Source organism: Peromyscus leucopus, chromosome 19 (genome assembly GCF_004664715.2).
Source record: "Peromyscus leucopus breed LL Stock chromosome 19, UCI_PerLeu_2.1, whole genome shotgun sequence".
Taxonomy (NCBI): Eukaryota; Metazoa; Chordata; class Mammalia; order Rodentia; family Cricetidae; genus Peromyscus; species Peromyscus leucopus.
The window spans coordinates 21,502,599-21,526,913 of NC_051079.1; the positions used below are offsets into that span (position 1 = coordinate 21,502,599).

Here is a 24,315-nt window from a genome sequence, read left to right on the forward strand (position 1 = left end):
GAAGATTGGCCTGAGATTGACCTCTGACCTGCACACATGTGCACATGCCTGCACACACATCTGCAGGCACAGGTGCACAATACACACAAATATGTATACAACACACACACACACACACACACACGCACACGCACACACTGAAAGAGCTAATGGTCAGTTGGCTGAGGAGACTAGTGACAGGTGGGAGATTGCCCCTGTGGATTTAGGAGCCTGGGAAGGAGGGCCAGGTCTCAGCAGGATTTTACTATCGGAGTGACCAGTGGGGATTGGGGATCACGGGGCATTGGATCGGGGCTTTTGTGCATCTTTGCCTAGGGACCCTGAATCTAAATTCTTTGTACCGTCGTCAATGATGAGGAAACAGAACCTGTGTTGATTTCCTTCTCTGTTAAGACCACAGCTGTTGCTCAGGGTGAGGAGCAGCATCAGAAATGACTGAAGTCCTCACAAAAAGGACTCTGTGGTGACAGTGGCTGGTTCAGGGGCTGCCATGTGACACAGTTTTGCTTGTGTCTCTGGGGACAGAAAGCGCTTGTGAGCACTGGGGCCCTTCTTCATCCGGCTGACTCCAGAGGAGGGGATGAAGGAAACCTGTGTGGATTCGGCCACCCTGCCGGGCACTGTGCTTTTCTAAGGCTCACAGTCACTGCAGCGTGCACTAAAAGACATGTGAAAAGTAATGTAAACGACAGTAAACGGCAGCTAAGTGTCTCTTCTGTATTATACAATGTCCTGGGCCCAGGAAGCCTTGGAGCAGAAACATACTTCCCAGAGACAGCAAACATGGGCATTCTAGAGTGTGTGTATGGTTTCCAGCATGTAGGTGCTGGGGTTCAAACTCAGGTCGTTAGGGTTGGTGGCAAACGCCTTTACCTGCTGAGCCATCTTACCTGGTCCCTGTCTTTTGCAGAGTGTGGGAGGCCATCCCTTTCAGAGGCCTCACCTGTGGGTTTCCGTGTCTGGTGATAGGAAAACTTTCTCAAACGTGGGCTCATTCACTTCTAATTACCCAGATGCCACTGAGGCCGCAAGCAGGGCTCCAGACTCCCTTTTCCAGGAGATGGCTGTTCTGGGAGGAGGTGGAGGGAGGATTGTCCTTCCTGACTCGGCTCTTACCTCCTACAGGCACCTCTGCCGGCCTTGCCACAGCCGGGAGAAGGCCAAGAGCCTGGGCAAATTCATCTGCCAACGGTGCCACCTAGCCATCGATGAACAGCCCCTCATGTTCAAGAACGATCCCTACCACCCGGACCACTTCAGCTGCTCCCACTGCGGGTAGGTGCCCAGTCCTGGCCCCGTGCATGGCAAAGACAATCACGGCCGTCACAGAGCAGGGCTGCTGGGATTCCCACCCAGGGCAGAGGCAAACAAGGTCGGCACAGAGGGCGCTTAGTGCGTGAGGCACAGAGCTTTCAGGGGAAAGGTGGGATCAGGTGGGAAATCCCTCTCTCCCGGGCTCTCTGTTCCCCTGGACTGCAGGACTCTGGTTGAGATGTAATAGGGGAAAGTGTGGCCTGTGTAAGGTTGGGACTGTGTTGAAGAGGAGAGAGAAGCTGACGATCTCCTACAGGCCCCTAGTATCCCTTCTGTGCTTGCCCCAGACACCCAGTCTGGTTTGGGGGGGTTGGGATGAGAAGAAACAGACCTTTCTCTCAAGAAGCTAGCTGGACAGTACACAGGCATTTTCCGCAGGCCTGGGCGGGGATTCTGTGCCCTGGGGCCCGTCTGGGGGTGCACACAGGAAGTCTCCAGAGATCAGAGCAAGCTGGCTCAGCCAGAGCAGGGGCCCCAGGCACGGGACCCCGGACCAAGGGTTGCTGTGGTCCTGCAGAAGGTCAGGGCTGCCCCTGAGGATACTCTGTGCTGTCTTCCAGGAAGGAGCTGACCTCCGAGGCCCGGGAGCTGAAGGGGGAACTCTTCTGCTTGCCTTGCCATGACAAGATGGGTGTCCCCATCTGTGGGGCCTGCCGCCGGCCAATTGAGGGCCGGGTGGTCAACGCGCTGGGCAAGCAGTGGCATGTGGAGGTAAGCCTGTAAGTGGAACACAGATTCACGTGAAGAAGTGGCCTGGTTAACGGTCTGTCTGAACCTCATCGCAGGCCATGCCCTGGCTGGTCCCCTGTGAACACGTTTCTCTGAGGGCAACCTGCCCTTGTTCTGGGCAGGAACTCTATGGGAGCGAGGAGACGGGAGCCCACAGGCCATGGTCAGTCAGCCACATTCACCTTATCTCTTACCTCCCTTTGCAATCTGGAAGATGCTAGAGTCAGGTGTTAGGCACAGGTCTGCCCAGAGCAACTTGTGGGGTGTGGACGAAAGGACCTGCTGGGCACACACCCCCACACAGACAGGGAGCTGGTGGGCTCCTGGGTCAGCTCTTGGCCTCTCTCTGAGCCCTGACACACTCTTATGAACAAACTTGGGAAGAAGGCTTGCCCCTCCCGTGGCCTGGCCGTCTCTATGTCCATAAGCCGTGCTGGGGGGGGGAGGGGCTACTAAAAAAGGCTATGGCATGTGCTGCCCTGTCTTTGGGTATGGTGTGTCCTCATACACTCAAAAGGACAGTAGGTGGTTCTGGGCGTGTGTGTGTGTGTGTGTGTGTGTGTGTGTGTGTGTGTGTGTGTGTGTGTCAGGGAGGATGTGTGTGTGGTACAGGAGGCATCTACCAAATACCAGGGCAGCTCCTCCCATGTGGGCACGTGGCCTGTTTGCCAAGCAGGATCCCGGTGACCCAGGATATCGTTGTGACATGTTCAGGGACGAGGAGGAGGCTGGCAGTGTAGCTCAGATGGTAGAGTACTTGCATTACGTACACAAAGACCGGAGTTCAGACCCCAGTGCTGTATCAAAGCAGGTATGGTGGAGCATCAGAAGTTCAATGTCACCCTTGACGACACAGTGGGTTTGAAAACATCCCGGGCTGCATGAGACAGCGCCTTGAGAAAAGTAAAAACAGAAGGGTCAGCGGGTTCCTACAGCATCCATTACTGGTGCCAGTTCTTCTGCCCGGCTCTGAGCCTCGTCCGTCCCCTTCCCCTGTCCTCTGGGGTCCCTGGGGCAGCTCTGGTGTTGCTCAGCCGCTCCTTCTTTCCTTCAGCACTTTGTCTGTGCCAAGTGCGAGAAACCATTCCTGGGGCACAGGCACTATGAGAAGAAAGGCCTAGCCTACTGTGAGACCCACTATAACCAGGTACGGCCTGGGATGGATCCTGAAAAGACCCAGGGCTGGAGGGTGGTCAGGGGCCTCAGGACCCAGGGCTGGAGGGTGGTCAGGGACCTCAGGACCCAGGGCTGGAGGGTGGTCAGGGGGCCTCAGGACCCAGGGCTGGAGGGTGGTCAGGGGCCTCAGGACCCAGGGCTGGAGGACTGTCAGGGGCCTCGGGACCCAGGGCTGGTGGGCGGTCAGGGGACTCAGGACCTTGGGAGAGCAGGGGTAGGGCTGTGATCAGACAGACATCTCCATGTCTGGAAGTGGTGCTATGGGCTCTGAGGGACAGTGTGTCCTCACATGCTGAAAAGCACAGCAAGATGCTTCCCAGGGTCTCTGGGCTTCCCGGTTTTCCTCTTATATGAGTGGGGGTGCTGCAGGCACCCCAGAGTCCACTGTGTGCACCAGAAGTCAGGCTTGGGTCCTGGCTTAGAGTCTTGAAGCCTGTGTGTAAGACATGTGAGCAGCTGTCCGAATAGCGTCTTCATTTGATAGAATGCCATTGTGGCCCCAGAGGCTGATGGGATGAGGTCCCACCCACTCTGGCCCTCAGTCCTGCAGGAGGACTTCAGTAGGATGCATCCGTGGGGAGCAATGGGAGCTTTGGGGAGCAATATTTCAACCTGGGGCCCTTCCCGGGGAGTGCTTCTATCAGGCTGGGCGTCCTCAGAGAGGACTCGGGAGTGGTGGGGGTGGGGGTGGGGTTGTTATGCTTGTGGGCGGCACTGATGGCTTGCTTTGTCCACAGCTTTTTGGGGATGTCTGCTACAACTGCAGTCACGTGATTGAGGGTGACGGTGAGGCCTCTGTCCCCAAACCCCTCCCTCCCTTGCTTTTCCCCAACCAGCCTGTTCTCCTGGGGGTGGGAGGGGCTGGTGGGGTGGTGGTGGGTGGGAGGGGTCGTGGGTTGGGGATGGTGGCGGCGGCGGGGGCGGCGGCGGGTGGAGGGGAGGTTGTCCCGCAGCAGCCACAGGTCCCATCTGGCTCTGGTTCTGCACAGCTGGGCCTGCAGCTGGCTTGGGCGGGGCTTGCTAATCCCACATCTGGCCCCACAGTGGTGTCAGCCCTCGGCAAAGCCTGGTGCGTGAACTGCTTCTCCTGCTCCGCCTGCAGCATGAAGCTCACGCTGAAGTGAGTAGTGGTGGGTGGGCACTTTGCAGCCCCGACTTTCCAGCCTGCTTTCCCTGAACTTCCGGCGTCAGGCAAGCCCTGGGTGTGTGTGAGGCAGGAGCAGGCCAGGCAGACGAGGGAGACCAGGGATCCCAGAGAGCGATGAAGGACGCAGTTGCACACTTACAAGAACCCTGGGCTTTGGAGGAGGACATTCTGGCTCAGGGAACAGTATATGTAAAGGCAAGCTGTCGGGTGGCTGGCTCCCTCCTGAAGACCCTCCTGAAGAAGGGTATGGGGGTGACTGGAATTGTGAGGTGAGGTGGGGGGCTCAAGCTTCCAAGAGCAGCAGAGAGCCACAGAGGGTTCTGGTGAGAAGCCTCTATGAGGGAAGGGAGACTAGCGGTTCATCTCCTCTTCCCCAGTGCCCTTTGGCTAACATCTTACCCCGGAGCCTGGTTTCCTGGCTCTGACAGGCTGGGGTGGGGGTGGGGGGGCAGAGGACTGGCAGCTGAGGGAACCTTGCTCTGCCTCTGGCTACTGTCTGGGGTCAGGGTGGGGAGGGCACAGACAGCTGGGGTTTTCTGTCTGCAGGAACAAGTTTGTGGAGTTCGATATGAAGCCCGTGTGTAAAAGGTGCTATGAAAAGTTCCCCCTGGAGCTGAAGAAGAGGCTGAAGAAGCTGTCCGACATGACCTCACGCAAGGCCCAGCCCAAGTCTGTGGACATCAACTCCGTCTGAAGGTCCTCGGCCTCCATTGGCCTGCCTGCAGAACCTTTGCCCTCCCCGACCCCCGCAATTCCTGCTGGCCGCCTCCCCCTCCCTCTGGGATGTCTTTCCCCAGTCTACCTTGGGGTTACATAGTACTTTCTTCTATTGCTGAGACCTGTCCCAGCCTCATAGGCATTTCCTCCTGTGTCCACAACCTCCAGGGACAGGAACCAACTGGGCTCAGGATTATCCACCATTTGCTTGGCCCACAGGTCCTAGCCTGACACCGGTCCTTTCCATTCTCCCGGGAGAGTTTCAGTCTGAGAGAGACCCTTGGGCTTGCCTGGGAAGCTGTCCCAGCCCTAGGGCCAGCACCATGCACGTGGAGGCTTCTGGAGTGGGGGTGGGGCGGCCCTTCAGTTATTCAACCACATTACTGTCCGTCGGTGTGTGCTCACACTGCATCAGTGAATCCAGCCACCTCTGGGATGAGCCAGCTGGAGGGCTGAGATTCCCCTTTCCTTCACTACTCAGGAGACCTTGCAGAAAGCCTCTGGGCTGCCCACCAAGGCTGGGGTCCCACTTCCAGGGGACACAGTGCCCCAGCCAGCTCAGACCTGCAAGGGATCATCACATACTTGCACAATGAAGTCTGATTTACATACTGGGTGTGCCTGTGTGATTTGTGGGAGGGATGGAGGAGGGTGGTGTAGAGGTGCCCCTGCTGGGGATGATCAACAAACACTCAGAGACGACCCCCTTCCCCCTAGACAGGCAGCCCAGAGAGTTTCAGGTTTCCCAGGTTGGCTGCCACCAGGATTTATAAACGAAATCAGCCAGGACTCCTCAGGCACGGTGGCGGTGGCCAGCTTGGTCAGTGTATGGTGGTGGTGGGGGTGTGTCTCAGAGCCTGTCACTTGGACAGGTCTCCCAAGCCCTGTGTACTGACATTGACATGTGCCTTCCACCTGGCCTTCCTGGGAGCACAGCAGGCATCCTTGGTGACCCACAAGGAAGGAAAAAAAAAAACCGTGCAGAGGGCCCAGGAAGCAAGGTCTCTAGGGACACCCTCTCCCTAGGCTGAGAACAAGAAAGAAGAGAGAGCGGTGGAGGGAGTGTGTGTGTGTGTGTGTGTGTGTGTGTGTGTGTGTGTGTGTGTGTGTGTGGAAGAAGGAGGAAACGAAGATGAAGCCATGCCTGGAGAGTATGGTTGTCATCTGGGGCGGGGGACCAGATCCCATGTTTATTTACCCCAGCGACTCTTGAGGAGTGAGGGATGAGAGACTTAGTTAGAAATAAAGAGGGGAGAGAAACAGAGAGAAACACAGGATCCAGCCTCGAGTAGGCCTGGATCCTTATCCGGCCCAGAACTTTATTCCAAAGGGCTTTTTATAACAATGCCAAAGAACCTCTCCCCTTAGCTAGGTACAGCCAAGTGTAGACCCTTCCAAACACCCGGTACTCAGGCCTGTGATCAAATCATCCTCTCATGCACTCCTGCTGGGTGAAGCCACTAGGAAGCCTAGATGGGTCCCAACAATCTGGTTTTGGGAAGAGTCACGGTACCCTTTGCTTTATCTGGATTAGACCCTCTGGTGGGTAGAGAGCCGCCCCCACCCCCAGATTGGAGGCTGCCTGCCTGGCACCCACCCTGCCCCTCAGAGACACACACTCCCTCCTGGTAGGTGAATTTTTATTGTGAATTCAGGGGGGGGCTGCCAATCACCTGCCAGGAGGCTTGAGACCTTCCTTGGCCTCTGCAGTGAACACCGGGGGTGGGGGGTGGGTGGGTAGGGGGTGAGGGCGGGGTGGGGGGGTGATCTGGTGTGCTGAGAAGGGGATGGAAGCCCGGCCTGGAGGGCTGGGTGCAGATGGGACCTGTTAGGGGTTGGCCAGGGCGGGGGCCCTGGGGCCCCGCTGTTTGTTCACCACACTCATGAGCTGCTGGACGTACGAGGTCAGCAGGTCATCCATCTTGTAGCCCTAGACAGGACAGGGTGGGGTCAGAGGCTGTGGCTCACTGCTCTGGTGGAGCCGAGTCCCACCCTCTCCCCAGAGGGAGCTGGGATGGTCCAGAGTCAGCTTAGTCTTTGGACGTGACTGCTGGCTGCCAGCCTTGGGGATGCATCTAACCTCCCCGCAGGCCTTGGCTGGCTTCGCCCGGTCCTGGGCGAGCAGTCTCTCTTGGTGAGTAACTCCCACGTGGAGATGGGTCATAGGAACACACCAGCATCTCCGGGTGCTGCGTAGGGGTGGGGGATGGGGCCTGTGCTCACCAGAGAGGTCTCGCACAGCAGACGGCTGCCCTGGCCCAGGCTGCCCAGGGCCATGTGGAAGTAGGTGCTGCCGCTACTCCAGCTGGAGATCTTGGTGAAAGGGTAGGTGTTCAGCAGTTCCTGGGGACAGAGAGGCCGTTGGCAGGAGGCCAGGCTTCAGGGGAGGGAGGGGCGGGCAGGAAGGCAGGCATCCCCCCACCCCCAGACTGGGTGACGACGACGACGACGACGACGACGACGGTGCAGCCGGCACAGCCCCTGGTGCTGTCTACCTTGGTCTTGGGGTGGATGAGTAGCAGCCCATGTCTGTTGATGGCGATGAGGAGGATGTCTGGGTAGGAAGGCTCAGAGGTTTGCTGCGGAGGGAGAGGCACAATGGTCTCAGACAAGCCTAGGGGGTCAGGGGACCACTTTCTTTTTTTTTTTTTTTTTTTGGTTTTTTGAGACAGGGTTTCTCTGTGTAGTTCTGCGCCTTTCCTGGAACTCACTTGGTAGCCCAGGCTGGCCTCGAACTCACAGAGATCCGCCTGCCTCTGCCTCCCGAGTGCTGGGATTAAAGGCGTGCGCCACCACCGCCCGGCAGGGGACCACTTTCTATTCGCATGTGTGTTCATGCGTATACAGGGTTGGGTATGTGTGCCCATGTGTGCGGTCTGTGCACACGTGTGCCCGTGTGTGGAGGTCAGAGGTCAATCGTGGGTGCCATTCCTTTTTAAACATGTGTTTATTTGCGTGTGTCTACATTGGCACATGGGCGAGTGGGGGTCAGTGGACAGCTGTGGGGGTCAGTGGACAGCTGTGGGGGTCAGTGGACAGCTGTGGGGGTCAGTGGACAGCTGTGGGGGTCAGTGGACAGCTGTGGGGGTCAGTTTCCTCTTTCCACCATGTGGGGTCCTAGGGATTGAACTCAGGTCATCAGACTTGGGTGACAATTGCCTTAACCCACAGAGCCATCTCACTGGCTGTTTGTATGTAAGTATATATGTATATATGTATTGTACATGTGTGTTTGTATGTATGTATATATATATATATTTTTGGGACAAGGTCTCTCACAGTCCTGGAGCTCATCAAGTAGGCTAGTGAATCCTGGGGATCCACTTCTCCATCTCCCCAGCACTGGGGTCACTAGCAGGTAACAGCATGACCAGCTTTGTTATTGTTGTGTTCCGACCTGAGTTCTGAGGATCCAACTCAGGTCCTTATGTTGGCAAGGCAGACACTTTATCAACTGAGACATCTCCTCAGCTCCCGGGTGACCACTTTTTAAATGCTCGCTAGGGCTACAGTGAGAACACACACGCTCTGTCGCAAGCACCGAGGACTCAGCTGAATGGGGCCTGGATGATAGCAGGGGCTGGGTGTGGATCAAGGCCTACCTTCACCTCAAAGAAGGAAGACCCAAAGGTAGGCCAGCGGTAGATCCACTTCAGGAAGTCCACCTTGGCCTCTGCCACTGTCTTGTGTTGGTGTTTGTCACATTCCAGAAGGAGGCTCTGATGGAAAAGAGGGTCACTGAGGACCTGGGCTGGCTGCCCTGGCCAGATGGGGCCCTCCGTACAGGGCATGGACACCCAGGGGCTCTGAGACTCAGGCCAAAGCAATGCCCACCTATCTGGAAGTCCTAAGGACAGGGCAGGGAAAGCCCAGGTGCAGGCAGCCCATGTCCCAAGCCAACCAGCCCACCCAACCCAGTCAGACCCTGTCAAGGACCTTTTTCCATTCCTCTGAGGACATCAGTCGCGTGAGGTTCTGAGGCACCAGTTCCTTCAGGATCTTTGAGACACTGGCCAGTTGAGACCGGTCACTGCCAAACTGGACTCTATAGATGAGGCCTGCCAGGTGGATAACATCTTCCCGGGAGCACTTGTGAAACCCTCGAAGGTACTTGGGTAGCTCCTGAGTGGCAGACACACTGGGTCTTAGGTGACAGGACCCTGGAGCGGGCAAAGGCTGAGGACCTCGGGGGATAGTCCTAAGTGAGGGCTCCCTGGCATTGTGCTGTGATGGACATGGGCTTTGTCCACGTGATGTTGTCCTTCCAAGCTGCAAGCTGGTGCGTCAGGTTCAGCCTTCTGCATGCTCTCCCTTCCCAGCTCACACTGTAGACCTTGTCCCCAGAGCTGCCGACCCTCAGGGTCATGGCCTGCTCACCTCATTGCAAGTGCCTAGGGCAAGGGAGTTCCTCCCTGCCCCCTTCCTCTCCCATGTCTCAGGACAGATTTGGGATAGGCTGGCAATGGCCCTTGTGACTTCAAGAGGGCCGCCTGATGGGTACCTGGTGGTAGTGGAGTATGGTGTCTGCGTTCACATCCTTCCCAGGGGTCACGTTGAGCCACAGTTTCCGCATGAACAACACCTGGTAGGGAAGTGTCATGGCGGCCCCTGGAAGAGGGTTGGCAGTGGGCACCGAGCCTATCCCAGCAGGCTCCAGAGACTCAGTCCTGAAGAGAACACTCTTAGCCTTCATGACTCTTGGCCTGGAAAGCCTGTGTCCTTCCTCTCCCTGGCTCCTGACTCATCTTCATCAAGCAGTGTAGGGTTGCCTCCAGAAATGTCCCTGGGCGCCCCCCCCTCCATCCCCACTGCCATGAGGCGGGGCTCTGGGCTACCTCTCTCACCCTGCCTGCTGGGAGTTAGCCCTTTGCATGTCTAGGGAACATGGGGGTGAGTGAGAGCAGATGGACGGGTCCGGAACCATGCCAGCGATTCATCAAGCAGCCACCCCCCTCCACAGAGATGCCCCTCACCTTCTTTCTGAGGCCGGTTCTTCTTCACCCAGTCAGATACCTGCCTCAAGCTGTCAAAAAAGAAGTCTCCCTCCTTCAGGCTGATGACCTGAGGGAAGAGGCAGAGGCAGGTATGGCGGCTTCTGGAGAGTATCCTCCGAGGAGACCCAGTGGAGCTGGATCTAGAAACTCTGTGTTTTGGCTGGGTGGGCTGGGGGCTCACTGGGGTTGACCAGCAGGGGGTGGGACCCCAAGACCCTGCCCCCCTCATCCCCCTAGCCCCAGCTGCGCACTGAAGGGCAGTGTTCTGGGCAGGCTGAGGTCTGCAGGTCACGGGAGGCCTCCTCAGGCAAGAGGATCTTGCTCTACTCCTTGGCCTCCCAAGTTGCTCACCTTGTCTGTGATCTTGATGAAGAGACTGCAGCCATCCAAGGAGGCCAGCTGCAGCCGAGTGGCAATGCTCTCACATAGGTCTCGCACCCGGCTGTTGCTGCCCACCTCCATTGTCTGCACAGAGAGATAGCAGGTGAGGCCCAGGTCCCAGCTTGGGCAAGAAGGCTTCCCAAGCCACTGCTCTAGGGTGTGTCCTCCTGTATGTGTGTGTGCGCGCACGCGCATGCACGCACGTGTGTTCGTGTGCGAGTGTGTTCGTGTGCGCGCGCGCATGTGCGCGCGCGCATATGGGTATGTGGGGATATGTGCATTTGTGTACACATGATTGTGAAGGCCAGGGATGAACCTCAGGTGTCCTTTTTTCCTTCCTTCCTTCCTTCCTTCCTTCCTTCCTTCCTTCCTTCCTTCCTTCCTTCCTTCCTTCCTTCCTTCCTTCCTTCCTTCCTTCTTTCCTTCCTCCCTCCCTCCCTCCTTCCCTCCCTCCTTCCTTTCTTTTGAGATGGGGTTTCTCTGTGTAGCCCTGGCTGTCCTGGAACCCACTCTGCAGACCAGGCTGGCCTCGAACTCAGATCCACCTGCCTCTGCCTCCCAAGTGCTGGGGTTAAAGGCGTGCGCCACTACACCTTTAAAGACACTCAAGTCACTTAAGTGTCTTTCTTAATTGCTTTCCACATTTCTTATTTTTTTAAAGACAGGGTCTTTCACCGAATGTGGAACTCATCCATTTGGCTGAGGTGACTGGCCAGTAAGCTCCAGGGAGTCTCTACCTCCCGGTGCTATGGAGCCCAGCGTTTACTCAAGGTCAGGGATCTGAACCAGGGTCCCCCTGTTTGTGTGGCAAGCACTTCAGTGACTGAACCGTCACCCTGGGCCTGCTTTTGTTATCTATAAGCCTTGGGCTGGCCATTGTCTGTCTGGAGAAGGACGGGCCCCAGAAAACCACCCACATACCATACTGCTTGGTAACAACTCTTACTGTCCTGGGCCCAGGCTAGACCCAGGAGGTCTGGCCCTTTGGACCCGTGTTGTGACCCTGTAGGCGGGCTATGGGAACTGTCACTGCAGGGACTTAACGGTACCCAAGTCACAGATGCTGGTGTGGCATGGCAGAGAGTGTGAGGGTGGCCTTGGGCGCATTCTACTTTGACCTTCTTTATCCCAGCTGGGGCCCAGTGGTCCCCTACCTCCTGCCTCTCCCTTCCGCCTCCTCAAGCCCCCAGGGCAAGCTCTGGGTCAAGGCCCACGGCTATTGCTCACCATAGATGCCTCCAGGGGCCCACGAGACCCGGGACTCAGCCTTGCTGCTCAGCCCTCCGGCTTTCCTTCCCTTTCCTCCTTGACCTAGAATCTTGACTCATACCTTTGGAATAGTTCCCTCTTCGGATCTCACTGGTAGCCCCCGCCCACCTCCCATGGCACCTTAACTCAGTCCGCTGCTCCCCATGCTGCCTTGAAGTATGGAGGCAGGCATGCTGGCACAGATGTGGGTAGTGAGCGGGGGTGGGGGGTGGGGGTGAGGGGTGGGGGGTGGGGAGTGGGTGAGAAACTCCCTTTGGAACCTAGAATATGGATCTATTGAAATGAACAAAGAGCATGCTGGGATGGTGAGACTGTGTCCTGCAACCTTCTGAGGCCCGAGGCTCACCGTATACCAGGCTGGGCACTCACCTCACTGGTGTCATTGGGGAGGTAGACCTCATGGCATAGTTTGGACACATTCTGTTCAGCAGCCTTCACCTCTATGTGATGTGGGGGCTGCTTCCGGGGTCCCATCCTGAGGAGGACAGCCACAATGTCACTCCTTTCATTCTTGTATCCACCCCAACCTCCAACCTCTGTCAAGGCATTCAGTCTTGGGGTTGGAAACAAGGACCCTCACTGACCAGTGCAGGGGGGCAGGTGGGTTCCTGCTCCTCAGACTTCCTAGGGTTTGTCTCTGCCCTGTAAGCTCTACATGTGACCCTGAGATAAAGATGGGCCTAGTCCCACCTACCTTCAAGAAGGCTGGGGACACAATGGCTCCCTAGCAATACCAGGGACTGTTTGTTGGCTATGGTGTTATGGACAGGAGTGTTCTTGTGTTCACAGGTCAGGGGATTGAGCAGGGGGTGGGGACTCCAGCATGGCCCTTCAAAGGATGCTACTTCCTCCATGACTGCAGTTATGTGTGGCCACTCACACTCACTGCCAGCCCACATTCATCACGGTCAAGGCCAAGGCAGAGAAGGCAGGAGACTCCAAGGGACAGGGGAAAATGTGGGCACCCTGGCCTCATGTTGGAAATGAAGCATGGGCCAAGGAAGGTTGAGTTTGTCTCCAGGACATATCCATGGCAAGAGGAAGAGAGTCATCTTTATTGAGCAGCTACTAAGTGCCTGCATGAATATGCCAAATTCACTGTCACTCTAGGGTTAATGGGGATTGGCAGAGCCCCATAGGAAGACCCTCTTGATGATAGTAGGGAGGAAGGAGATGGTACAGGGGTTAAGAGAGACAGGCTTCTGACCTCAGCCACCCTGGGGTAGACCAAGATGCCTCGGTCATGCTGGGACATCAGTTGACTCTTCTATGGAGCCATGGGTAAGATGCCCGTTGATCCTGATAGAAGCATCTCTGAACACCCAGGCCTCCCCGGGACCCTCCTGGGCCTCCTGCCCCGTCCTCCACCGGGTCCCATCTTCCTGGCAGGGGACCTGAGGTCACACAGAGCTTGTGCTCTCGGGGTTGCAAGGCGGCAGGCCTACCTCAGAACCCTGTGGAGCCTGCGGCTGCAGTCAGGAGCCAGCGGTTTCTTCCTCCGGGAGTCTATGAACTTCTGGGCATGGGGCAGCAGCGTCTTGCCTGGCGGGAAGAGGCCCGTGAAGAGCCATAGCAGCTGCCAGGCTCGCTCCTCGCTGTACCTGTGGGGTAGTTCCCGTCAGGGGTAGGGCTCTCTGCCATGCCCAGGCCAACCAGATACTTCAGAAGCAGAGGCAGAACACCAGGCCCGTGGGTTCGGGTGCTTCCATGGGGAGGGGAGGGGGACACAGTACACACCAAGGCTACGTTATGCCAGCCTGCAGTCCAGCTGCCCAGTGCAACAGGGCACTTTCATGCCCTGACGACAAGACAGATACTATTGTCCACTTTATGGAAATGGGTTCAGAGAGGCCACAGTCTGCCCAGGTCACACAGAGAAAGGATGGTGGTGGGCAGGGTGTAGGGCGGGGCTGTCCCTTCTTCGTCAACCGTCTTTAGATACTAACAGAGCCCACAGGGCCCCGGACCTCTCATGGCCGCTTTGGCTGCTGGGTATGGATCCAGACCTACGTGTGACTGACTGTGGGCCCCTGGCAGAGGCCTAGTCCGGAGCCTAGGGCAGGAGGCTACACCTTGGCAGACCTGATGGAGTTGTGTGTCAACTGCTTCAGGATCTGGCAGTAGAGTTCGTCCTGAAGGGCCGGGTCCTGCTGGGCTAACGAGAACATCTGATCTGTGAGCTCCAGGCTGTGCCATGATTGCCGGGAAGGGTAGTCGCCTGTGTACTTGAGAATGGGTGTGACCGTGAAGGAGAATAGTACCCGGGCAGTCTCAGGCTGAACCTCCAACCAGAGCCTCAACCCTGGCCCAATGCTGCCCCAGGGCCCAGGCTCAACCCTGAAGCAAGTTCCTCACTGACCCCCTCAACCATGTTCACACTGACCTCTGAAACAAGTCCCAAATTGACCTCTGGACCAGTGCACACTCTAAACTCTGATCCAGGCTCACACTGACCCCCCCTGAATCAAGCCCCTCACTGGCCCTTGACCCAGGCTCACAGTGGCCCCCAAGCTGGGACCACCTCATATGGACGCTTTTCTCCAGACCCTTTACTGAGCCTCAAATATCCTTGCAGGGAGCTGAGTATTGGCTCTGCAAGGTGCTTGCTCACACGAGGCCTGACCCCTCACAGGTAGCTGTGGGTCTGGAAGGGACCCAGGCGAGTATGCCTGTAGGCTTGCCTGCTGCTAGGGTAGGCCGACGGGAAGGATATCAAGGAACATCTGGCAGGCTGCATCCCGAAGTTTAGCTTTGTCGTGGACGCATTTAAGCAGCGGCTGGCGCAGTGGCTCTGGGGAGTAGGCCCACAGGTGGCCTCGGCTGCGGGCCATAGGCATCGTGGCCCTGCTGATGGTCTCCTTGTCTGGGGTCCTGCCAGAGACAGAGCTGTTGTAAGGGCCTGTGCTGAGGCTTTCTCTGGCCCCTGTTTGGCCTCTCGCGGTGGCTGCTGCCTTCCTCTCCTTGTACTCACGGCTGTGCCACCCGCCACCCCAGCCCTTTGGCAGCCTCTGGAGTGGGAAGAGTGCACCTGAAGAACTGGTAGGCGAACTCCTCCAGGGTGTATGGTGACTCTGCGGGCTGCTCCTCACGCAGTGGCTCTGCGGCCCACACCTCCTGGACTGCCAGCTTCCGTTTCTCTGGTGACATGGCCAGCAAGCTCTGCAGGGGGCAGGCCCGTGGTTACCCAGGAGCCGCTGCCCACAAGGCTCTTCCCTCAGTGGGTCGCAAGTGGTCAGAACCCGGGGCGATAGGCCTTCGCCGACTATGTAGCCGGCCAAGTGGATTGGACCCCTCTAAGGCGTTCCTTTTCTTTAGCTAGATTAGCGTCAATAGCTGTGGAGTCTGGCCCACCCTGTTCTCAGGGTGTGGCCATTCAGGGTCTCACAAGCCATGGCTCTCTTTCCCTAGGACATTTCTGCTCAGGGATTTAGGAGCTGCTGTGGATGGCAACCTTGAGTTGCAGGCCTATCTCTGCTTCCCAAAGGACAGCTCTTGGGGCTGGCACAGGGGTATCCTTGGGGCAGGGGATGATGTGGACACCCTGAGATACATCCCCAGGACATTTCCCTGGCGAGAGGAAGAGAACAGGCTAAACTGAGCACCCACTAAGTGTCTGCATAAATATGTCAACTTGGCCATTACTCAGGATTAAAGGAGATTGTCGGAGCTGCCCTAATGCCCACGTGACCCTTGTGGATTTCTAAAAGGAAGATGGTGAGTGAGGTCCCAGGCTAAGCATCCCAGGACTCTGCTCACAGTGCCCCAACTGATCAGAGATGTACGTGAGACATACCAGCAGCTGGGCTGAGGGCTTGATGACCGAGGGGATGATGTACAGGCAGGCCACGGGCACCAGACCCGTCTTGCCTGTTCTGTCATTCTGGCCTGGGATCCAATTCTCTGAGGCCAACAGTCCCTGTTTCTTGGTCAGGATCAGTAAATCCCCTTTCTTGAAGGGCAGGAGGGTGGCATCATCTGCTGGTCCCGGTCACAGAGAGAGACAAGGATGCCACATTTGCTGAGAGATCTCCAAAGTCCCCAGACTACACTGGCATTTCCGAGATGGCATCCTTTGGCATATGGAGAAACTGAGGCACAGAACCATGGGTCCAAGGCCACTCTGAGAGGGTGGTGTAGAAATGTCACCCGATTGCCTTGAGCAGGCAGGACATGGGAATTCTCACTGCGGCCCCAGCCTAATAGACTTCCGAAGCCTGACTAGGGTAGGGACTGGGCAGGAGGCAGAGCTCACAGCCGGTGGTTTACATGCCTGGACAGAGTGCTGTGTGGCCTGACCTCTGAGCCCATGTGCAACTCTGTAAGCCTCTGATGCTATTTCCTAGGTGACTATGAGGACTAGTGGGGTAACAGGGCCACCCTCTCTGGCCCGATGTCCCTCACAGAGTTTAAGGGTTCCTACGGAGAGCCCTTTCATCTGATTTCCAGCCAGTTTGCCTACAGTGGCATCAGTCTCTATGACTGAGGTCTTGGAGCCTAATGCTGGCCTATAGGTTCCAGCCCAGCTCTCACTGGAGTAAGAGCTTTCAGGGAAGCTGTGTGATGCTGGGTCAATGATCCCCTCTTGAGCCTCTGATCTGGTGTCTGTAAAATGGGATAATGGGGTGGTTGTGGAGATGGTGTGTAAGTCCCTCCGGGTATGAGTTAACCTTGCTAGTGATTGAAAGCATTGGCGGCCTTGGTGGGGTGCATGTGTAACCTCCTCCTTTGCCCCCTTCAGATGGGGACCTTGCTGACCCCATAATATGGATGCTTATGTCTCTACGCCTCGCTTTGGGTCTCGTGGATATGAGAAAGCCATCCTTCTCCACTAGTCCCATAAGCTGCCACCCCTTCCCTTTCCCAGTGGGCACCTGTGGCCTTCCTGTCCTGCAGGGCCATGGCGAACACAGACCTCTCCTTCAAGCCTCCCAGGAACAAGGCCACCAGCTCTGCAATGGCCACGCTGCTGGGGGAGACGAACTCATACTCTTCATGCAGTGTGGTCAGGAGCAGTCTCTGCCCACCGGGGGCCTCCCTGAGGGTGCGAAGCGTGCAGTGTGACAAGGGTGCAGTGTGACAGGAGCCTGCCTTACTCTCTCTCTCTCTCTCTCTCTCTCTCTCTCTCTCTCTCTCTCTCTCCACCCCCGAGCAGCCTCTGAGAAGGTGACAACTCCATTGCTACGTATGGGGAAGCAAGGGACGCCTCAGGGTCCTTGAAAGAGCTTGGTCTGAGTCCAGGTTGCTAGCACCTTAGGTGATGGACAAGTGACCAGCAGATCTCTGGGTCTCAGAGGCAGTGAGGTACACCACTCCCCTGCATGTATGGCTGCTCTGAGCAGATGGTGAGGAACATCACACAGAATGCTATAGGCTTGCTCTGGAACCTGGGACAGTTACCTTAGCCGGTGTGCCTCAGTTTACTTCTCTATTGAATGGGTGAAATAGTTAATACCGATGGTCACCTTGTTAGCATCTAGACCACCTATGAGACAATCCTCTGGGTCTATCCGATGGGGTTTCTAGATTGGATTAACTGACGTGGGAAGACACTAAATGTGGGTGCAGCATTCCACAGGCTCAGATCCCAGCCTGGTGGAAAGGAGACCGTGAGCTGAGCACCAGTCTTCGTCTCTCTCTGCTTCCTGACTGTGGACACCACGGGACCAGCTGCCTGCCTTGCCTGCCATGATGGACTGTATGTACCCTCAAACCATGAGTCAGAACACACCCCTCTTTCCTCAAGTTGCTCCCGCCAGGTAGTTTTGCATGGCAACAAGACAGTTCAGGAACACAACAAGGAAGTTGTCCAGGAAGGTGCTGCACAGTTGACCCCCCCACCCCCCCGGGAGCAGCAGCACTGTGTACCTGCTTCAGGCCATCTCTGCAGACTATGACCGAGGAGCTGTAGTGGAGCCTGGGGAGGCTTCCTAGATTGCTTGGAAGAACCCCTAGGAGTTGAGAACCCTAGGAGAGGGGGGTCCCTAAGTTCTGTGGTTGCTATGCTTGTCCCGCTACTGCAGCCCGGCTCCTGAGGACAACAAGATCCCCCCCTCTCAGTATCTGTCCTCGAGTTCCCTATACGTCCAAACGAAGGACTCACATTGCGAAGTAACGGGCTTGAGGTTTACCTGTTGGCAACCAGACCCATGACCTCTGCGAAGGACAACTCCAGCAGCGTCCTCTCCTTCTGGTCCAGGAAGCACATCCCCTTCCAGTTAATGGCCAAAATCAGCTGTGTCTTGGGAAGGCGGGGGCCTGGCCAGAAGGTGACCCAGAGTGAAGGCCATGCCGGCCACCAGGAGCGGCTCCTTATCCTCCCCCATCCCGCCATGCCAGATGCTCTTACCGGAGAGCGTGGTGACTTCAAAGAGCCGGGAGAAGAGCAGGGGCCACAGTAAACGGGCAGCCTCCACTGTCTGCTCCCTCACCGCCTGCGGTGTGGCTCTTGACTGGGTATACGGGGCCTGTGTGGAGTGGAAAACCCCAGACCTCATCTCCATCACCCCGCCACATGGAAGGGCAGAGGACAACCTCCAGTGTTGGTCCTCGCCTTCCAGCAAGGTCTCTTGATGCTCGCCGTTGCATGTGCCGGGCTAGCTGGCTCTCTCTCGGGTTCTGCGGACTCCTGGGTCCCTGCCTCCCATCTTCCTGCAGGTGTGTACTGGGACTGCACATGCTTGTGCTGCTTCATCTGGCTTTTCATGGGTTTGGAGATCTGAACTCAGGTTGCCAGCCTTGTACAGCAAGCTCTTTATCCACGGAGCCATCCCCACCACCCCCTTCCTCCTTTTAAGCTGGCGATCTCAGCTGTCTCGTCACGGCAACAGCAAACGGACAAACACGGGCTTACTGTTGCTGAGGAGTGCCTGTGAAGACCGTCTTGCTGTGTGTCCCTGGGTCCCGGGCACCTCACTCTGGCTTCCTTCATATTTGGGAGCCTCTCGCAGAGGCGTCTTCTCCTGTCCTCCTTCTAGCCCCCTTCTTCATCTGGCTTGCCTTTTCCCTCCCTAACATGGCCCACCATGCTGTGTTGGTAACGTCTCCAAGCTCTCTTTCCCTGTTGGACCAAATGTCATTTCTTGTTTCTACTTTGAAACACTCATGTGCTGACTTTAGGCATGTTAATGGCCACACCGTATATGAAGGGTGCTTTGGCCATTTGCCCACATATACCAAATGCTTAAGATGTCTACACCAAAGATTTCCCATGTGCCCGATGAGGGGACGTCGAGGGGCTTGGAGGTGAGCATGAAGGGAAGTAATGATGAGCCTATGCCAGGGTCACAGAATTGTCACTATTCAGCAGCTGTGGAATCTCTAGCCCTGGAAGACAGGGCCAGCTAGGTGCTGCTGGGCAGAGAAACTTGAGACTAAGAGGGAGGAGAGGTGATAGGAACCTGTGGTGCGGTGTTAAGCTAAAGGAGACATTTGTCCCTTGAGTCAGGGTTGAGCCTGTTAAAGCTTCCTGAACCCGGGGCGTGTGGGGAGACTCATGGGGGGAGGGATCCATCCATCTCATTCCCCTCAAAGAAAGGCTCAGGGTCAGAGCGCCCCACCTGCCCCAGGCTGACCTTAGCGTGGGCAGTAGTGACCAGGCTAGCCCACTTCTCCGGAGACTTGGTCCGGTACAGCTTGGAGGGAACACAGCTGGGCAGCAGCTCCCGAACGGCGTCGCTCTTCACGGTGGCCCCGAGCTGCACGTAGCAGTGCCGGGCCAGCAGCTCCACCAGCTCCTCCTCCTGTATGCCAGGGACAGCGGGAGCATCGCGGGTGTGAGCAAGGGCCCACAGGCCTCCCTCCACACGAGGCTGCTCCTGCCTCAGCGCCGTGGGCTTAGCCAGCCACTCAGACAAGGTAGGAAGCAGGAACGGCCACCTGTCCTAACCCTCCCCAACATTGCTGCTCTAAGTGGGTGTAGTCACCCCCATGCCAAGAGAGCACAGTGGCTGCCCTTTGCAGGCAGATCTCTGGGATGGCTGTGGCCGCTGGGTCCCCAGACCAGCCTCCTGACGTGGCGCAGTGTCTGCATCTGCTGCCTCCTCGCCACAGAGCACCCCATTGATGGAGCTCTTGGCATTTTATACCTTCCAGATGTGAACCCAAGGCTCCTCTTCTCCCTTCCCTTCCCCTCTCCTCCCCTCCCTTTTTTCCTCCTCCTCCTCTTCTTCTTGGCCCTCTTCTCCAGTTCCCCTCCCAGTTCAGAATAGATCTCGTGTATCACAGGCTGGCCTCGAACTCCCTGTGCATCCAAGGATAATATTGGACTTCTAATCCTCCTGCCTCCACCCCCCAGTTGCTGGGATCGCAGGTGTTCACAACCATGTTCCATGTATACCCTGCTGGGGACCAAGCCCATGGCCTCGTTCAATCTACCAATGGAGTTACAGCTCCAGGTCTGAGGCCATGTTCCTGGTCCCCACGACCGAGCAGCTGCCGTGAAAGGCCAGGCAGCCTGGGGGCAGCCTGGGGCAGATAGGGAGGCCTTCCCTGCCTGATGCTGTGGGTGCCAAGGATCCCAGATGCCCAAACAAACCTGCAGCCCACAGGAAGAAGGCACAGGCCATCCTTGGGGGGAGATGGCTGTACCCAGTTCAGGTCCCACATCTGCACCTTTGTAACTCCCTCCCCATCCCTCATCCCTCTGCCTCTGACTTGTCATATTCTTTGCTATTTCCATTGCCTCTGGGTCCCTCTGCTATGGAGCATCCTGATGGCCACAGCCTAGGAATGGGGCGACTCCTCAGGGCTCCTCACCTTCTCAAAATTGTACTCGCCAGACCACACTCCACGGATGACTTGGCAGTAAATGAGCTCGGTGCTCACGGGGTCCTCCTGGGAGTCATGCCAGGGGGTGAAGAACTCCTTCCGGAAGTAGATGCGCCAGGGGGACTGGCGCTGGCTCTCTCCCCTCTCCCGGGCCAGTTGTTCACACTGGGCCACAGCGTCCATCACATGGTCACAGCCGCTTCCCAAGGACCAGAACTGAGGCCAGAATCGGGTTAAAGAGGGGTTAGCTGCTGGTATGTGCCCTGACCCACGGAGACATCTACCCTTAACACCGTATCTGGAAGACAGGGACTGTGACGCCCTGCGTGGGCCAAGAAGCCACTTCTGAGTCCACTTGGACACCAAAGCTCCTTTCTTCCTCTTTTTGTACACACATGGATATATGTGTGTATCTGCATGCTTTGTGGGGGTCATGGGTGGGTGGCAAGTCTTCCTTAATGCTCCCAGCTTAGTTTTGGAGATAGGCTCTCTCAATGAATCTAGAGCTCACTAATTCGGTTAGACTGGCTGACCAATGAGGCCCCAGGATCCTCTGGTCACCATTCTTGAAGTACTGCAGCAAAGTCCACCATGTTCAGATTATTTACGTCGTTCTGAGGGATTGAACTCAGATCCTCATGTTTACAGTCCGTGCTTGGCCAACTGAACTGTCTCCCAAGCCCTCAAATGGTATCTTTGTAAGGATCACGGTCTGGCCATTACTCCCCAAAATGACTCCTGAAGGAGGTAGAGTTGGACTCTCACAGGGAAGTGTTAGTGTTTCCTGAGTGTTAGGGGTGAAGGTTCATGTCTGGCCCTGTCTGGGTAAAGGTGAAACTGCTGGCCTGTGAATATGCAGGCAGGAGGACTGGACATCTCGTGTGAGCCATTTCTGATGTGTGTATGTATGTGCACGCATACATATGAATGTCTGTGCACACACATGTATGTATGTGCATGCCCATGAGTGTGTATATGGTGGCTGAGGATGCAGCTAGGGCAGGTTAATGAGGTACAGACTCTAGCTTCAGGGTGCCCTGGCTCAGGTGTGTATGGGGAGGCATGCGTAGGCTAAGACTTCTAGTGGATACCTTGTCATATACAGCGACCTGGAGGGAGAAGCCCAGATGGTCCCTGAGGCCCTGTTTCTGAGCGATGTGCTGGCAGATTTCTCGGGAGGTGGAGGCAGAATCCACAGAGATAGTCAGGCTCCCTCCAGTCGCCAGGATGACCTGGATCGGGATGTGCTTCTTGGACTTGACAGCCTGGGGACAGACAGATGGTGCCTTGTAGTCCTCGGTCCCTGAACCACCAGACCTAGAGCTCCCCATCCTTGAGCTTGCTTGTCCCTGTGGAGTCCCCAGGAATACCCAGAGTCTGGCTGAGACTTGGCATGGTGTCCAGTGGTCTGCGTTGCCCACACATAGCAGGTGAGTCGTGGACTTTTGAGAGGCAGTCTCTGTCTAATTTGCCACACTCAGATGAAAACCCACGGTGCTAAGGTTGACTTGGACACAACAGTTTGAGTCATTGGGTCCTAAGCACAACACTGGGGATGTGAGTGGCTTCATGTTCACCAACAGTTCAGGGCTTACGGGAAGGAAGCCCTGTGGACTTAGGAACTGAAGAGAGAACATGAAAGAAATGTGGCCAGAGGAGGCCTGTCGTCTCGATGTGGGCCAGTACAGGGCACTGGCGTGAGCCAGAGTGCTCCCTCTGTCCTGGTTGTCTGGATCGACCCTTTCTGAGGACTCGCAGGTGTCTGAGACAAACAAACAACAAATAACAGAGCTACAAAGGCAACGGACTGGCGGGACCATCGCCTTCTAGGAGCTAGAAATCTGTCTGGGCTCTCTCTACAGAGCATGGTAGCTGTATCTTCCCATCCAGGAAGGCAGGAGACAGGAACGAAACGGGAATGTGGACTGAGAGGTAGGGAGGGTGGCTTTGAAGCTCGGGCCATGCTAAGGACCAGGGAGGCCCAGAAGGTGCAGCAGAGGGGCCAATGGAATGGCTTGGCAAGTAAAGGTACTTTTCGAAAGAGTGGTGACCCGAGTTTAATTCCTGGTACCCACATGGTAGGGGAGAGATGACTCCAGCAAGGTGTTCTCTGACCTCTGTATGCAGGTATGTGTATGCATGTAAACACACACACACACACACACACACACACACACACACACACACACACACACAAATGAATAAATGGTTTTGTTTTTTTTTAAGAAGATGCCACAGAGAAGGCGGAAGGAGCCAAAGGGCTGGACAGGGTGTCCTACCCTATACTGCCCATCTCCCATCCCTGCCAGCACCTACCTGCAGCTCCAGCCAGGTAGGGGGTTCTGCACGCACCCCATTGGCGAAGGTGCGTTGTAGACGCTCAGCACAGAAGGGACCATAACTGGCCGGCCCTTGACTAATGAAATTCAGCAGATACTGGTGGTGAGAAAATGGCGGGAAGAGGAAGACACTCAGAATGGAGGCACCTTCTATTTTCTGCCCAAGCAAATTTAAAACTTTTCATTGCTGGAGGTGTAGCGTGGTTGATAGTGCTTGCCCAGCACAGATGAAGCCCTGGGTTCTAGTCATACTGAGATAGACCCTAACTGTCCATCAGTAAGCTCAACACTTTGTGGGACAGGTAGGTCTGCCTCTACCTCCTGAAAGCTGGTACAGGCGTACATGAGCATATCCATTTCTAGGTGGTGCTAGGAATTGAACCCAGGGCTTCATGCATGCTTTGCAAGCATGCTACAAATTGAGTTACATCTCCAACTTAGTCTTGAAGAGAATTTCTGTGCCTGGGACCAGAGGCATTGATCCTGCACTCCTGGATAGGAGCTTGAAAGAGCCAAGTAAAGCATCCTTTCAGACGTGAAAACTGAGGCCTAGAATAGTGTAGATATTGCTGCTCACTAGCTATGACTTCTGGACTCAGTCCAGGGTTTAGGACTCAGGGTCTGTCCCTGCTGTAAGCTGCCTCCCTCCCCAATCCAGTCCCACCCCAGCCCAGCCTTCATCACCTTCATGAACCTCTCCGAGGGTGGGAAGCAGCCCAGACAGAGGCTGAGCAGAATCCAGCCCCGGGCCAGGCTGCTTTTTTTGTAGTTCTCAGAGAGCTGCTTGCAGATCTGGCAGTAGATTTCATCTCTGAAAGACACAGACCACAGGCTCTGAGAGAGGAGCACAAGGCGGTGCTCAGGTACACAGTAGTGGAGGATCTCACCTTACCAGGTCTTAGCATAGCCTAGGACCGCGCCCATCACCTGGTGTCTTCCAGATGCTCTCTTTCCGCTCCCCCTTCCTAGTTCATCAAGGCCTCGCCTTCAGTCTTCCTTCTAAGATATCCCCTCCCTTGGTTCTTAGCTCCCCCAATCTCCTCTGCCCAAGACCTACAAAGTAGCTCCTCCTTTGAATCTTTGCTCCCCATCCCCCTCTGCCCATGGCCTCCTTCCCTGCTGCTGTCCTTGGTCCCCTCTCCCTGGTTCATGTATAAGCCAGCCTGCTCCTTCCCCCAACCTCACAGTCACTTCAAATTACTTTTCTTCTCCTCTGCCTTAAGACGCTGTCCCGTACCCTGGAGACGGCCACCTCCTCCAGCAGTGAGCAAAGAGGAGATATGGTGTCTACTTTTGCTTGTCAACTTGTTAGATTAAGAAATACCTAGGATAAAATCTCTCAAATTTTTTAATGTAGGCACTTAGTGCTATGAGCTTGCCTCTTCTTTATGTCCCATAAACATATGGGTATGTTATATATTCATTTAATTTAACTCTAGCAAAGTTTTAGTTCCCTTCTTCATTTTTGTCTAGACTCAATTTT

At 56.1% G+C, this 24,315-nt stretch overlaps 2 protein-coding genes across 3 annotated transcripts in view; one reads left to right on the forward strand and one right to left on the reverse strand.

The window, feature by feature from the left end:
- Lims2 (LIM zinc finger domain containing 2) overlaps window positions 1-5,694 on the forward strand; it is a 40,027-nt gene extending 34,333 nt beyond the window's left edge. For both annotated transcript variants that reach the window (XM_028867079.2, XM_028867077.2), the window contains exons 5-10: window positions 1,126-1,275; window positions 1,875-2,025; window positions 3,098-3,190; window positions 3,957-4,005; window positions 4,264-4,339; window positions 4,913-5,694. In XM_028867079.2, coding sequence (XP_028722912.1) covers window positions 1,126-1,275; window positions 1,875-2,025; window positions 3,098-3,190; window positions 3,957-4,005; window positions 4,264-4,339; window positions 4,913-5,060 — 667 coding nt within the window. In that variant the 3' untranslated portion in view covers window positions 5,061-5,694. The remainder of the gene's footprint in view (window positions 1-1,125; window positions 1,276-1,874; window positions 2,026-3,097; window positions 3,191-3,956; window positions 4,006-4,263; window positions 4,340-4,912) is intronic.
- A 1,137-nt stretch (window positions 5,695-6,831) lies between these two features.
- Myo7b (myosin VIIB) overlaps window positions 6,832-24,315 on the reverse strand; it is a 70,593-nt gene continuing 53,109 nt past the window's right edge. Inside the window, exons 25-46 of the mRNA XM_028867072.2 lie at window positions 23,517-23,643; window positions 22,810-22,929; window positions 21,585-21,758; window positions 20,482-20,709; window positions 19,299-19,466; window positions 18,074-18,191; window positions 17,856-17,982; window positions 16,599-16,762; window positions 15,521-15,702; window positions 14,756-14,886; window positions 14,441-14,598; window positions 13,810-13,963; window positions 13,173-13,328; window positions 12,097-12,202; window positions 10,429-10,542; window positions 10,057-10,144; window positions 9,585-9,691; window positions 9,020-9,205; window positions 8,686-8,802; window positions 7,579-7,662; window positions 7,307-7,426; window positions 6,832-7,013 (exon numbers count right to left, since the gene is read on the reverse strand). Coding sequence (XP_028722905.1) covers window positions 6,912-7,013; window positions 7,307-7,426; window positions 7,579-7,662; window positions 8,686-8,802; window positions 9,020-9,205; window positions 9,585-9,691; window positions 10,057-10,144; window positions 10,429-10,542; window positions 12,097-12,202; window positions 13,173-13,328; window positions 13,810-13,963; window positions 14,441-14,598; window positions 14,756-14,886; window positions 15,521-15,702; window positions 16,599-16,762; window positions 17,856-17,982; window positions 18,074-18,191; window positions 19,299-19,466; window positions 20,482-20,709; window positions 21,585-21,758; window positions 22,810-22,929; window positions 23,517-23,643 — 3,031 coding nt within the window. The 3' untranslated portion in view covers window positions 6,832-6,911. The remainder of the gene's footprint in view (window positions 7,014-7,306; window positions 7,427-7,578; window positions 7,663-8,685; window positions 8,803-9,019; window positions 9,206-9,584; window positions 9,692-10,056; window positions 10,145-10,428; window positions 10,543-12,096; window positions 12,203-13,172; window positions 13,329-13,809; window positions 13,964-14,440; window positions 14,599-14,755; window positions 14,887-15,520; window positions 15,703-16,598; window positions 16,763-17,855; window positions 17,983-18,073; window positions 18,192-19,298; window positions 19,467-20,481; window positions 20,710-21,584; window positions 21,759-22,809; window positions 22,930-23,516; window positions 23,644-24,315) is intronic.